Source organism: Dermacentor silvarum, chromosome 1 (assembly GCF_013339745.2).
Source record: "Dermacentor silvarum isolate Dsil-2018 chromosome 1, BIME_Dsil_1.4, whole genome shotgun sequence".
Classification (NCBI taxonomy): Eukaryota; Metazoa; Arthropoda; class Arachnida; order Ixodida; family Ixodidae; genus Dermacentor; species Dermacentor silvarum.
In genome coordinates this window covers 264,178,050-264,193,956 of record NC_051154.1, presented here as the reverse complement: position 1 = coordinate 264,193,956, position 15,907 = coordinate 264,178,050, and the positions used below count along the sequence as shown (strand labels likewise).

The window sequence follows — 15,907 nt, the reverse complement described above, 5'->3', positions numbered from 1 at the left end:
CTCATAATCCAAAATAAACAAAATTAAAAAATTCGATTTTCTGGCAAAAATCGCGATGTTAGCCCCGCATCGCCCCTCAAAATATTGGAGCATCTGATGAGGAAAAAACGAAATATCTTACACTGCATTCACAATAGGAATAAAACTGCGCTCTTTCAAGTCAATTGCATTCAGAAGTACCGAAAGTTGGGCAAGTTGATTTGCATTCTTATCTAAGAAAGTTCCAAGCAGTTTTACTCGTAGAGCGATGCAGTAGTAGGATGGCTGGTGCAACACTATGGGCAGTTAGTTTTGCATTGTTTTGGATGGTATTGGTTGGAGTAAACTCGCAGATGAGTGCAAGCAATCTTCTTTGAAGAAGAACAAGTCTGAGTGCTCTTTCTTTGTGGAAGTGGTGCTTCCTGGTGGTAGAGAAGTGGAAAGACGTGGTTTTTCTTTTTCTTTCTACTGTTACTTATTCTGTTTTTCATTTCTTACCGCTAGTTCGCAAAAATTATTCCACCTTGGTGCTGGTTTATGGAGACAAGTGGATGCGACATCATAAGGAAACACTTGTGTCATAACGTGGTGCTAGATTCGTGCCCACAATTTTGGCACCGAGCTGCTGGTGGTACGGCATTCAGTGACAGTGGATGCTGGGACACTAAGGGTAGCTCTAATGGCCACTGTGTTCCTGCCACTCAAGGTCCTCAGCAGCCGACATGCCTGCACAGTTGAGGCCATGCTTGTGTCCATGGCCTGCTGAAGCACTCGGGGCCATTCACGTTCCAGGGCTATGCCAGTGTTCATGACCTGTTGTCCTGCTGCTGAATTGGCCACTGAAGCACTGGGCTGTGCTGGTGTCCATGGAGAGCTATTCAGCTTCCCGAAACAGTTCGGTTGGTGAGAAACCTGTGCTGTCAGCCCTGCAGAGGCTGCATTGCTGAAAGTGCGGAGGAAGGGTGACCGTCTATTCACTGACATCTGAAGACTTCCCACGGAACTTGGTGGACGATAGCATAGAAGGCTCACTGTCATCATCCTGTGACTGGGACAAAGTCGGTCAATTGGCAAGGCGTGTATTACATGCGCCAAGCTAGTATTGTGTATATATGCTATAGAACAATTAATGTTAGAATGCCACACATACGAGCAGTTAATTGTTTAACTGTACCATGTTCTTACGATGTCCTTTCGTGCCTCAGTTCCTGTCCAAGTTATCTGATCAAGTTGTTTTTTCCGGTGTCTCCTCTCTGTGCCCAAGTCGAGCCATTACATTCATGGATAAGTTGCAGCCCGTGGCGTCAGCCAATCACAGCACCTGGCGGCGCACGCGCGCTCCAGGCGCAGTATTCTTCTCTGCTCTATCACAGCGGTGTGGCTGAGAGGTAAAGTTTTCGACTATATATATATATATATATATATATATATATATATATAATCTTCTTGGAAAGCACTTTGGGATTCCCGAGACGGCTCCTGGCAACATCAAAACGCTTGAGCACATGATCGCTATCACTGTTTATAAAACTGAGAGAAAGCATCTAACGTGAGCGAGCTCTTCGCGTGGATGCTATTCCATGCTTCGCTTCGACAAAGCTGTTGAAATCAGAGGTGAAACGGTCAGTTACGGATTGTTTATAATTGTACAGAACGGCCGAGACAATAGTGCAAAACTACTTGGTCTGACTGTTTCCCGGACGCTACCCAAATTTAAGTCGGGCCGGCTGTGAGTAAATTTCCCACAAAACGAAGCACCAGTGGTTCTATTTTTTCCACAACACGTTGGGAGCAGTAGACTAAAGCACTTGCGTATTCCATGAGATCTTCCCGAACCTGGAAGAGCTAAAGTAGTTCTAGTAAGCGATATTTGCACAGAAGTCGCGGAAATGTTGCTGGTGCCCGTGGTCAGATCAGCAGCGACTGATCGCGGTGGTGTTCGCAGTTACTTCCGGGCAGCTGTGACGAAATATCTTTCAGTGAGGTGTTGCCACAACATCTGAAAGCAAATGATCATACTAATGTTTTGGGAATTTGATTTGATGCAAAGCAACTCACTCAGTTTTAAGCGGGACGACTCGAGGAGTGCAAGCTTGTTTTCAAACCTGAGGAAAACTGACGCAAAGCAGACGATGATACAAAAACAAAGTATGACTTTCCATTGAAAAATGCGGCCTATCATTGCTAGCTGTGTGTGCCGCATGAGCACGCGCTGTTTAAAGAGTTTTGGTTTCCCTGGTAAGTTACCATGAAAAGCATCGCGTCAAAATGACGGAGAGCAATTGTGTTGGCCGCCTTGACGTAGCCGCTCTCACCATTTCCAAACGAGCACCGCAGCAGTAATCTACGACCCTTGCACTAAATGCGCCATAATTTACTACAAAAAAAAAAAAACATATTTTAGAGCAAGTAACATCACGCATGCTCATTAAGTTCTTTTTTTTTACCGGTGTCACGTGACCACTTTTGATCTCGATGATACGGTGGCTAGTTGCAGCGATTAGAGTACACTCTAGCAGCGATGAAGCCCGATCCGGATGGAAATTCTTGACTGCGATTGGCTCCCTCGCGCAGCTTGCTTGTGCAAAGGAGCCAATCACGACCGAGAAATTCGATCTAGATCGGGCTTGATCGCGATCAAAAGTGCGCCGTGTGACACCAGTACAGAAAGGCGATGTAAAGCGCTGGTTTCGATGTACGGTGTAACTACGGGTTGCTACAAGCCAAGGAAAAAAAAAAAATTCCTTCCTCTATGCTACAAGCGATACGACCGTTATGACGTTTGTCTTTTAAAAAACAGGCGCACTAGTTCCGAGTCAGAGCCTTGTTGATTATCGTTCTTAGTACCACGAGTCAGTTCGTTGCAGTTAACTGTACGACATTCGGCCTTCTCAGACATTAGCAGGTTTCGCAGCTTTCTACTTGAACGGCAAATGCGACTGTTAGAACTTAGCAAAAATTATTCCCACCCATAAGAAGTTCCCACATCAGCCCTCCTCCTCTTGCGCAGACATTTAGTCACACTGGACACTTTCCCGATTTGGATCGAATTACTGCATCGCAATTGACGGTGCGCAGGCTAAGGAAGGGAGCCAATCGGAATGCAAGAAACGGAATAAAATCGAGTGCTGAAGCTCGCCCGCCACGAGTTCATATGCGTTATTAGTTTCGAATGAACAAAGCAAACTGAAGCCAGAACTAGAACAAACAGGGCTCTTCTTCGGCGATTGTAAATTCGTGCACAAGTCCTTCAAAAGTAACAATTTTGACTGCTACTATATTGTATCATGCACATACTTGATACTTACCCACCGCGGTGGCTCAGTTAAGGTGTTGCGCTGCTGAGCCCGAGGTCGCGGGATCGAATCCCGGCCGCGGCGGCTGCATTTCGATCGCGGCGAAACGCAAAAACGCCCGTGTGCTTGCGTTGTAGTGCACGTTAAAGAACCCAGGAGATCAAAATTAATCCGGAGCCCTCCACTACGGCGTGCCTCATAATCAGAACTGGTTTTGGCATGTAAATTAAACCCAGAAAGAAGAGCTTACTTGGTACTTACCGTCTTATGGTGGCTATTACATGGATGAGTTCCGACACTTGCACACTGATAAAAAAGCCATATAATTCTCCCAAATACGCGATTTGCTATCTCTGCACAAAAAAATTTATTTCCTTGTAAACATCATTCCAATTGGAACCGCTGGTAATTATAGCTAGCCCTCTTCTCTGACTTGCGATTATGCATGCATAAGCTCTACAAGATTTTTTTTTCTACACTTTTATGGGTGTATTTCTACACTTTATTGATACACTTTTATGGGTGTGGGTGACAACTCCTGAATAAAGAGGTGCTGCCTGAAAAAAATCTTTCCCTCCAAGCTGTATGCACAAAGTGTCAAATAGGAAATGCGAAAATTAAGGCGAATTTAATGTGAAAAAAAAAAAAAAAGAGGAGGCATGAGCACCAATGGCGCGCCTAGTGACGAAAATACAATACTGATTACGTAAGTACCACTTTTAACATGAAAGCAAGACCCAAAGGCCTTGTCAAGCTAAACATACACACACTAAAACATTTAAAGGACTCTTCAAGGCACTCAGTGGCAAGTCAGCGCAGAGGTTGCACATGCAATGTCCCTGCAATTTCACTTCAAGGAAATGAAAAAAAAAAAAAGCTGGAAATTATATTAACAGGCAGCTCTATGGGGTCTTCAGAAAATTTTAAAAATTGATGCAACAAACATTTAGCCTTGTGTTCAGCTACCCTCCTCTTGCACATTCTAATGTACAAATGTCCGATTTTTATAGCACACATGCAAAATTTTGTGACTGAAAAGCTTACCGTGTCGAAACAAGGTGCTGACGGCCCACCGGAAATGCTCGCAAACAGAAAAGCACTGGGTTTTCTTTGGTTTTTGTGCATGCACTTACATAAACTAGTTTTACACGCCTCAGCAGAAACAGAGAAAGATCATCGTTCTCTGTTTCTGCATGCAGCACACCAATTATCTCATATTTAGGAGCAAGAGACACATACGTCAACAATTTTTATTGTCATTCATAAATGTAGCTGGGACATCAACAGATATTGGGTGGGAGAGAACACGCAAAAAAAAAAAAAAAAAAAAGGCGGCAGGAAAAATCACAGCAGCAAGGCAACTTCACCATTCGTTCACATGCACATTCAATTTACTACAGACAATCTGCGAGCACTTTTTTTTCTCTTGCACAGCACAAAGACCTTTCACTTAGTCGTCCAGGTTCCAATATTAAAGGCTATCTTCACACCCTGCACACTGCTGACTCACTATGAGACATTAATACTTTAAGATATCATTTAAACACATTTTTGCCACCCTACTACCTAGGGCATACTTAACTAAAGAAGCACTAAAATATCCCACCATAAAGTCATGGTTGAAAGAAAAAAAAGCAATGAAAACAGATATTAAGGGAAGGAGAGGCACACAGTTTTTGCAATGAATACATTTGTGTGGCTTTTGCAAGAGTCGCACACACTCAGTCACTGGCAAGTACACATCTGTATTTACATAAATGTTACACAATACGTCGTTTTGTTCAGGACACTGCGCTGCTGATGACAGCACCAGCCAGTAGACATAAAAATATGTAGCTCAAAAACTGCCGCACTTTGCATTCACACATGATCATTCTCTCGTACTAATTAAAAACAGAAAACAACAAGCCAACTGTAACTAAATGAAAAGTGCACTCCTCACAACAAGCCTCCATGGCTTCTTTAGGAGCACACAATAGCAGTTCGGTTTGAGAAATAAAAGCTCCACGCATGCAACACAGAATCTTGTAACAAAACAAGATGTGACTGGGTCCTTACACAGTGTCAGCGAAGCTTATCTGCCAAGTCACTCACAGCAGGAGAAAAACGTAAGTCAAAGTCTGCACACTGTGCAAATTTTTTTTTTTTGTCCCACCCTTGCTGATCGCAAGCAAGTGAAGAGGAAGCAGGAGATAAGAAAGCAACTGAAAGTCTTGGATATGTTTTTGTGACAGACAAATACCAGCACTCTTGGGACCATTTGCAGAGAGTAGCACTACTCTCTATATTAAAAAAGAATGACATTGCGAGTTCTTAAAAAGCTAGGTATGTTACTTCAATATGCAAAAAAGAAAAAAAAATGTGAAACAAAAATAGACAACAGATCATGATGCAACTACACACCACGCATAGCATGCAAATATAATTTGAGAAAACATTTTGGCAGGATGCCATGCTGCTGTAAAAATAAATGAGAATGCTCATCTCTACAGTATTTAGTCCCCATCTAATGGGCCACTTGGACACTTGATAAGAGTTGCACATATTTACATGTATGGCAGACCACAGTGTCACCTAGTATATGCTGAACAAGAATCGTTCCCATGTGCACACAACACAGAAGGCGAGTCCAACTATAAAATGTACAGACCGCTTCCCACAAGGTTAGCTTACTACTAGCCGCAAAGTGTTTGTGTGGCTTATTAGTAGGACTGTCAGCCGATGGTTAAAAGGCTGCATCTTCTTGCCTTCGAGGTTTTAAAAAGGACCACCGAGTGGCAAGCTATGAAAACTAGGAGCAATATACTTGAAAGCAAAATGATTGGGGCCTGGCAACGTATTGATTAGGCGAAGCCCCTGACATTAACAAGTTAATAGTATGAACCATGCTGACACTGTCAAACCCAAGTTGGCACGAGTCCAATCAGAAATATATTTCCCCCAGAAGTTTAAAGTGAGCAGTCGTTCACTAGCCCACCTTGACATAAAAGTGGTGGAAACAGAACGTAAACACATGAGTTGACACTAAAAAATACAGTCTACAGCATCATCTTTGTATGAAGGTGCATAACAATAGTTATTGCATGGTGGAACAATGAATGTACTTAGTTAACCTTGTGGCAAGTTCCATTTAGCAAGAGTGGGGCAAACAAGTTCATTTCAGTCGACGCAATAGGCAGCCACCCAGCACACTACAACAACCACGCACAACTGCCACTGCAGTTCTTGTGAAGTGTACTACCACCATCTTCGTATGTGTATGGCACGCACATATTTCAGCACAGGGAGAGTACCCTCTCAGACAACTAATGCACATACAACACTAGCACACACACACACTCCGGATGGACTGCAAGCCTTGCAGGTAGTTGGGCACAGTAGCAAAAAAGTTTAGTGCTTTTAAAGCACATGGAAAAAATAACCTTTGAATTTGCACATAATACAGTCAATGTCAAAAATAGAAAGAGTTCTACAAAAGAGTTCAACAGCGGTGCAAATGTCTTCCGTCTGCTTCCAGCACCTCAGTAAACCATTTGAGTAACAAGTGTCAGCAGTTGGTTTCCCAAAACCTAGGCATATCGAGTGAAGCCACGCGTAGTGCTTGTAAGCATGATGTGAACCTTGTGCACACACGGCTGAGCTGGTGCTGCTCCTAATGCAACTTGCTTTTGACTTCGGCTAAAACAGCAACATCCCATCTGATGCACCGCAGGCCCCTTCAGCTTGAAGGTAGCGCAACTTCCACAGTATTTGAGTATAGAAAGTGCTACGGCGCAATGTAGTCAAAATGCTTCTCTTCAATGCAACCTCTTCAATATAATGAGGAATTTCTGCATCTTGGAAGCCTTTATCATTACAGTGAAAGACTATTCATAGTCTGCTAAAAGCGCAACTCTTGATCCTTGTCAACATGAACATACCCGAAAGTGACCAAATGAAAGGAACTCATTGGGCCTGTACAGACACCCTTGACCACCATTTGCCAATTGTGCTAGTGTTAATATATTGACAATTTTGGTGAAATAATAAGGAAATTGCTACTGCCTCATTTTAGCAGTGATAGATAAGCCACTAACAGAAGATGGCCATAGACTGACAGTTCAAGTTTTCAGTAAGCATCCAAAACGAAGTTGTCGCTTCTCACTACTGTATAAGGAGGAGACAAATGGCCAGCTGCAGGCCAGTTAAAACCGGCATAACTTAATGCATTTTCAATATAAATAGACAAAAAAAGCATACAAGGCAACACCGAGTGTACCACTTAGGTTGCACATTCTCAGTCACCTCAGGAGAGGACATTTGAAATTTCCGGTGGTGCTGCTTCGTGTGCCACGTGTTGCTGCAATGCACTTCAGCAAGTCTGCTCACAATGTCATTAGTGGCAACACTGAAATGCACTGACTGCCTCAGATGCCGACTGCACAAGGCAAGAAGAAATATGAAACAATGCATTCTCCAACTATATACAATTTAGCATAACCCAGATGGGCGCACATGCTTTGGACCATTTCTAAAGAAGTGTTTCGTGTATTATTACGAGTAGTAGCAGGGAGCGGGGCAAACACCATGTCACCCTTCTATGCCTCCCCGAAACCAACAAACTACAACATCCCCCCCCCCCCCCCCATTCCTTAAAAAAAAAAAAAAGAAAATAAGAAAAACATGAGGTGCTTTAAAAGAAAGCATTTAAATATGCAGGCCTTAAGTTTTTTGTTCCTAAGTGAACTCAAATGCAGCCATGTAAACAGTTCATACAAAGCTTCACATTTCTCCATTTCTGTCCATAGTCACACATGCACACACATGCACACAATACATACACACAGATATGAACTAGTAGATATACAAACGCTCAATACAATTCAGCGCTATCAGCCTTCTCCCTACATGAGCATGTGACTAAAGAGAAGGATCAGCTACAAGTGCATTTCTGCCCCCCCCCCCCCTGCATCACTTTCTCTCCCTCTCTACCTGTGCAGCGGCAGGCGATAAATTAAAGTGCTGGCATCCCTACGTGGCCACTGGTACCACCAACGAAGGGAATACTGAGAGCGTCGAAGCAGTGGCTTCCACCTTTCCTTTCTGCGGCGGCTTCTGCTGTTCAGAGCCGCTCTTCCCTGTCTGATCCATATCCGGTGAAGAGGAATGCACAAAAGAACCAACAAAGGACCTGCAAGAAAAGCATACATCATTCTATGTGGCAGTAAAAAAAAAGACAAGTTTGGCAAGGTGTGCGATGCCATTGGAAATTCAGAAACAGTTTCACCAATATGAAAGCATCATGCCCTAGAATTTTTACAAAATGGCAACTCTCATTGTATGGAAGAAAAAAAAACTTATCCTACTTTTGGGCCGATTGTAACCTCTGCGATTTATGAGAAGTATGTCGGGCTTCCAAATGTTAGTGCAAAGGTTGTCATAGAGAGGTAGCTGGTTGAAATGATTTCACCTGAAGCATTCCACTGCACACACTTCTCCCACGAAAAATTCACAGTTTCAGCCTACCCTAGGAAGGTTTTCAAGTGAAAATGGTAGCTCAATATGAATGGTTATGGTATATTTACCCCACTCTAACATGCACCTCACTTTTTTCCAAGAAAACTATTCGTAAATTGCCAAGCACAGCGCTGTTATACAAAAACACATTCGTGGAAGTCACAAAGCATATCGTCAGAGCCAGCCTAGCCAGTGTCCTTGCATCACAAGATGGCAATGCCAATTAAACTGGATTGACAGAACAAGTTCTCGGGAATTCTCAAGTCACAAGACAACAAAGCGCCGCTTTCGGTCTCTCATTACAAAAGCTCACTCAAAAGGGACAGACAACCATTCAGAACATGAATTGAGATAGCCCTGCTGATGGCAAGACAATGTTTCATATTGACTAATACAAGCACTGTTTTACTCCTTAAAGAAGGATTTTTTTTTTTATTCTTCAGAACAACTAGCGAAAAATGACTTTCGGTGCCCCGACGTGGTAAAAGTATGACAAAAAATAGGATGCCCTATCACATTACCTTCTTTTAGTGTACATGACTCCTAGGCCTTTTTTAAATATTGAAATGCAATAAATTTTGATTCCATTTGTTTTTTCTGAAACTTGCAATGAGCAGCTAAATCATCAATTCATTCTTACAAGTAGAAAAGTGGCACCATGGCAGAGATCGGGCGGCGCATGCTGTAGCCCGTTTTTAGAGGTCATAGTGGCACTGAGAGAACTTGCACACACGGCCAAAAGAGGGCACCACATTGCCACTAACTAGCACTAGGATTTGCAGCAGCCACAGATGCAGCAACCTATTACAGCAGCATTTTATTTTCGGAAGGGATAAAAAGTCGGAATGCGAATGGTTAATGAAAGCTGCAAGCCCTCCTGTGAAAGCTACCCATCATTCTGCTTTCCGAATTTGTGAGGCGGGCTATAAACGCCGCTTTCAATCCTCAGTGTTGCTGGCATCAGGATTTTTTTTTTTTTGGAAATTGCTCAAATCGAAAAATTCTGCTCACAAAATTTCCGCGCACTTTTGGAAGTAACTGCTGCAGGTATAAACACTTCCAAGGATTAGCATTTCGTTGCGTCATAAAAAACTGCATCCTTAAACATAGGTTGTCAGTCCCTTTGGGTTAATTTAACGAGCTAAACTAGCAGCAGCAAGTGACACCTCACGTTTTTGACATTCTGGTGATTTGCATGCATCACAGGACGAACTAGCAAAGTGGTTAGTCTAGGTGTCCTGTCCCCATCCCATTTTCAATTATTCCAGAGTCGTTTGATAAATACAGAATATCAAGCGCACAACGAAACTCTACGGAGGGCGACAAGTTGTGGTTCATAGACATCGATGAAGTGCTGTCTGAGGATGGACGTTGAGCCTAAATAAAGTTACATTCTGTGAAGGTTGACGAAGGGCTGGTTTTATATTTTTCTTATTGTCAGAGTCCAAAGCATACTACGTTTGTTTTGCTAAAAAAGTGAGTGCGCGTTAGATTAATACATTGTTCAGGAGCTCAAATGCCATTTCTACATTAGTTCTCTGCTTGGAGCGCACGAAAGTGGGTGTGCGCTCGATTTAGGGGAGTACTAGAACCTGCAAAATACTGCCAAATGAATCAGTGGTAAGTTTTAGCATTTCTTCTGCTTCTTGCTTAATTCGATCTGCTGGATAATCAAAACAATCTTATTGGTCCCACCAGGGTCAAATTAACCGAAGTATATTACTGAGTTTGATACCAGAAAATGCTGATTTAAGAGTAGGAAACTAAGATGCAACAACTATAGTAGCAACATGCTGTAAAGAAGTTTCATTTGTGGATAGCTCAGCAAACCAATTACTAATTACCATATGAATAAATTTTGACTAGAATAATATTTCACTGATTTTACTTATACAAATGTATACTGGCCAGAAATAAAGGTGGTCAAGTTCTTTTAAGTTTTACCTGATCCAGAATGGCATTTGGGCTTTCTGGTTTTAACTCTTCAACATACACAAGAGATATACTTGTCCCACCAGTTCACATTTAAGGTAAAATGCAAGTGAAAAAAATCGTAATTTTCGTTTTAAATCAGCATTTTAAAAACATTTTTCAGATTTTGTTTACGATATTCAGCTTCATTTGCAATAAAATCAAGGTGTTTGTCCGACCAAAAGACTGCAAAAAATTATTATAGTTGAGGCAGGTAGCTGAAGAGCTTTATTTTTCCATTCATTTCGACCAGTGAGGATCACAACCATAAGTTCTGGTGAGCTTTCCTGGTGCAAGTACAAGCAAGCACCAGCCCTAGCTGAGCTAGCACCGGCTCCTTGTCCAATTTTCACCAGTGCTCAGGCGCAGAACATGCTTCTTAAATGGGAGAGGCTGACAGATGAAGAGCTGCCGCCTTGCTGTGTTTAAAGCAAAACGGGAAGATTTTTTGCTGTGCCCGAAAACAAGAACTGCTTCACGTACTGTTGTGAAGATAGGGCCGCTTCTACAGCCACCCTGTGGTTCAACAAGGGCCACAATGACTATGAAAAAGTTCTACAGGAACTAGCTCACAGGGTTTCTGAGGGTATCACCTATGCAGAAGGATAATTTTGAAGTTTAACTCTTCTTCTGGAAAGTCTAATGATGATAAGTGGTGTCTTATGGCGCAAGGGCCAGTAATGGCCAAAGAGCGCCAAGCGATGGTGTTATGTGTTCGATGATAAAACAAAAGGGAAACGTGGCTGACTGAAGACATAACGCGGCTGTATAGGGGCCTAAAACCAGTAGTAACATGTAAACATAATAAATTGATGACAATGGCTCGTGAGGTGTGCTGTGAACCAAAAAGGTATACTCGGGCGGAGTAAAATACTAAAATGTATAAATACCAGTAGCACTACTGCCTCACCAAGGCCCTTAAGTGCAAGGGCCTGGAGGCAGGTGCTCAACAAGGCGCTACTATCGCAGCAGGGGCCTCGGGCGAGAGGCGATGCTACGATACTTGTGGGCCAATAATTTGCAATGCGCCAACATCCTGTCAAAAGTTAAAAACTGATTTTCCGGGAAAAAACGGGTCTGCACCAAGGAACATTCTCGGATGAAAAGGAATATGCTGTCGGTAGGCTAGAGGGAAGCGTTTTTTCCTTTCAGGTTCCACTTTCCAACAATCCAGCAAGACGTGAAGGACGGTCAGTGTCTCGCCACACTTACAGCAGGTAGGAGGTTTGCTGCCGGTCAACAGATAAGAGTGTGTGCCATAGGTATGGCCTATCCTAAGGCGACAAAAAATGACTTCAGTTTGCCGTATTTTTGTTATTGGTGGGAAATTTGCTAAGCGGGGCTTGATTAAATGAAGTTTATTGGAAGTCTTAGTGTCCCACGTCTGTTGCCAATGTCTTGTAAGTTCTTTTCGCAAAAATGGTTTCAGGTCTGAGGCTGGGATACCTATGGAAGAGTCGTCAGCTTTCATTGCACTGGATGTGGCAGTTTCATCTGCAAGCATGTTGCCCTCAATTCCTCTGTGCCCAGGCACCCAACATATTATGATAAGCTGATTAAGATGTATATACTTTGCACAGGAGGGAATATAGCTCAGTGAGTACAGGATTTTTGTGACTTGAATGACATGAGAGATGTTACGACAGATAGGGTGTCTGAATATAACGGCTTTTTGTAGCTTTGTTTCCTTTATTTGTTTAACAGCAGACAGTATTGCGTAAGCCTCTGCGGTGAATATGCTTGTTTCCAGGTGCAGAACGTTGGATTCTGAAAACAATGGGCCGATGGCTGCCTATGAAACACCGGCATTTGACTTGGAAGCACCAGAGTAAAATTCTGTGCATGAGTACTTGGACTGGAGTTCTAGGAAATGCACTCTTATATGTGCCTCTGGAGCATGCTTTGTAATCTCTACGAACGATGTATCACATTCTATGAGCTGCCACTGCCACGGCGACAATGGCTTTGCTGGTACCATAAGGTTTTACTCAAGAATCTGAACTCCCATTTCCTCAGAAAGCTTTCTTACGCGCAGAGCAAATGGTTCTCTAGCTGCAGGTCGATTAGCAAACAGCGTTACAGATGTCATGTCGTTTATGGCTTCTTAAGAGGGATGGTCGCGGTTCGCGTTGACTTTCAGAAAGTAAATGAAACTAGAGTATGACCTCTGAAGATGAAGCGACCACTCATTAGCTTCAACGTAGAGACTCTCTACAGGACTCGTCCTGAAGGCACTGGTCGCCAGGCGGATACCTAGATGATGGATAGGATCAAGCATCTTTAGAGCGCTTGGAGTGGCCGACTGGTACACCACGGCCCCGTAGTCAAGGCGCGTACGTATAAGGCTTTTGTATACGTTCATAAGGCACTTCCTGTCACTGCCCCATGTCGCATGCGACAAGATTTTCAGAATACAGTTAAACCTGCTTATAACGAACCTCCATATAACGAATTCCTGGATATAACGAAGTTTTTCGATTCCCCGCCGTTACTCCATAGAAGCACATGTATTTGAGACCTCTACGTAACGAAGTGGCAGCAGGAAACCCCCCCTCGATATAACGAATTTTCCCCTCCGACCACCTAGAGATTTTGCCCCAAATTTTGTCATTGTCGCGCGAGCAGCAACCGGAAGCACCTTCTCCGCCGCGATGGAATGCGAAGCGAGCGCACGTGTGCGTGCGTGCGTGTGCGAGGCGGCCCTGCATCCCTCGACCAGGCGATCTTGCCGCTGCGGGCGTGACCTTTCCCCCTCCCTTCATTCAAATCTGATCCTGTCGCTTGCTGCAGCTGGCCTAGCCCGCCAAGCCGGCACTCTCTCCTTTTCCAGCTGATGTTGCCGACGCACTGGTACACGCTGTGGCACATCAGACTCGATGAGCGCGGACACGCGCTGTCAAACGCTGGCGGCGTGTGGAAGCGCCGCTGGAGAAGCGAGCGAACTTTGTGCTGTTGTCTATCGGTTCAATGCAAACTGAGCGCCGAGAACACACAGCACGCAGAAAGCTACCAGCCGCCGACGCACCTACACTGCTAGACTCTGCCCCAACGCAGATCGCTTTCAAGATACGGCCTGCGCGACCGCGCACCGCCCCGATATTCCTCCCCCTCGCTCCCTCGCCGGTGCCTCGAGCGCAACGGAAGAAGGCGCGCTTCCTCCCTGCTTTTCTTGCGCGCGCGAGGTTAAGACGCGGTCGTCGGCTCCCCTCGCACGTTTTCACTCGCACATACAGCATACGGCACGCGGCGACTGCGTTATCGCCCTTGGACTTTAGGGTACAGCCACGCTAGCGGCAAAAACACGCAGCAAAAACGCGCGGCAAAAGCGGCAGGAATCGGGGGTCTTACGGCGTGCTGCGCGAAATGGGTTCTGCGGCAAATGCCGCGTGCCGCGAGATGAAGAACCAATCAAGAGCGACGAGGGTGACGCCACGGAGCCATCGCAACCGGAACGCCGCCGGTCCGCGGCGGGTTTTCATTCGACGATCGTCGTCTCTCGCATGAAACAACCAGCGCTCGCGGGGTTGCTTGCCCGTTCGGAGAGCGCCGGAGATCTTATCGCGCTGCCGCGCGGCGAGATGCGCGTGCCACGGTGGCCTCGCAGAAAGGCGCTGACGCACGGCAACTTGCCGCTCGCGGCATGACGCGCGTGTTTTTTGCCGCTAGCGTGGCCGTGCCCTTATATACGGAATATCTGTGAGCCAAAACCAAATTTAGGGCCACAACGCATCATGGACACCATCTTCATATAGCAAATACGGATCTCAAGGGTCATACTTTTGCTGGCGGAAACCGAAAATACGTCATAGTTGTCGCCCCCGGCACTTTGGGCGGCCAATGCCATCTTCAAGCCACCAAGCCAAGCGACATGAAAAGTCAAAATGGCCGCTCGGGCCGGCGCGGGGTGGCAGTTCGCAACGTATGATGCGGGAACGGTCCCACAGTTGCGACGCAACAGCGGGGTTACCAATGCATTGAGTTCTAAGGGAGCTGTGCCGGGACCGGTCGAAAACGACGTAACAGCCGGGAAAACGCAGCCCCAGGGAACGTAACTGCGAGGTTCTACTGTAACACTATATGACGCTACGACGCCATCGTGACGCTCGCTCTTCATTTCCGATGCCTCGCGCTTGTGCGAAACGACACGCGTCTACGCATCCGGTACCTGGTGTGACATTCCGAGGATGAGTGCTTCGACGAAAGCGGGAAACGGGTGCGCGTTACAATTGAGGGCGCGTTAGAATCGAGTAAATACGGTAAACGTTTATTTTTCGAATTTTCGTGCCGAACCTGCATATAACGAAATCCTCTTTATAACAAAGTTTTTTGGCAATTGGTCAATTTCGTTATATCCAGGTTTAACTGTATTCATTGTTTTAAGGCATTTCTGCTTAAGATTACTTGGGTGTGGAATGAAAGTTAGCTTTTTGTCCAGAACGATGCCCAAAAATTTGTGTTCTGTGTTCACAGGTATGCGCTGTCGATTTAACTCTATATTGGGATCTGCGGCCAGTCCTCTCTTCCGTGTGAATAGAACACAGGAGCTTTTATTGGGATTAAGTTTAAAGCCATTTTCACTGGCCCATTTAGACACTTTGTTAAGACCTAATTAGATGTGTCGTTCACAAATTGCGAGGTTACACGACTTGAAGCCGATCTGTACGTCATCTACATATACAGAATAAAACATGCCGCGTGGTATTGCTGAACGTAAGGAGTTCATTTTTATGACAAAAAGCATACAGCTGAGTACACCTCCCTGTGGCACCCCAGTTTCCTGTGTGAATTGTCTGGATAGAGCATTACCAACTCTAACACGAAGAGTGCGATTTGATAAGTAGCTTTCAATTATGTGAAGCATTTTCCCGCGGATACCAATTTCTGAGAGATCTCGCAATATTCCATACCGCCACGTTGTATCATACGCTTTTTCCATGTCTGTTTGTGGATAAAGGCGTCACGGATGTTTGCTTCTATGCGAACAAGACTGTCGTGGAACGGCCTTCTCTAAAACTGAACTGATACGGATCGAGCAGTTTATTTGTTTCAAGGAAGTGTAAAAGCCTGCGGTTTATCATTTCTTCGTAAAGTTTGCAAAGGCAACTTGTTAAAGCAATGGGGCGGTAACTTTCCGCTGAGGATGGATCTTTACCTTGTTTCAGAAT

General features: G+C 44.6%; 2 protein-coding genes across 9 annotated transcripts in view; both read right to left on the bottom strand.

Moving 5' to 3' along the window:
* LOC119437132 (heparan sulfate 2-O-sulfotransferase 1-like) overlaps positions 1-2,273 on the bottom strand; it is a 39,466-nt gene extending 37,193 nt beyond the window's left edge. Inside the window, exon 1 of the mRNA XM_037704193.2 lies at positions 2,038-2,273. Within this exon, the coding sequence (XP_037560121.1) occupies positions 2,038-2,182 (145 nt within the window). The 5' untranslated portion in view covers positions 2,183-2,273. The remainder of the gene's footprint in view (positions 1-2,037) is intronic.
* A 2,238-nt stretch (positions 2,274-4,511) lies between these two features.
* The window catches only part of LOC119437131 (formin-binding protein 1-like), a 260,696-nt gene continuing 249,300 nt past the window's right edge, over positions 4,512-15,907 (bottom strand). For all 8 annotated transcript variants that reach the window (XM_049660307.1, XM_049660308.1, XM_049660306.1 and 5 more), the window contains one exon: positions 4,512-8,445. The gene's annotated coding sequence lies outside the window, so the exon portion shown is untranslated. The remainder of the gene's footprint in view (positions 8,446-15,907) is intronic.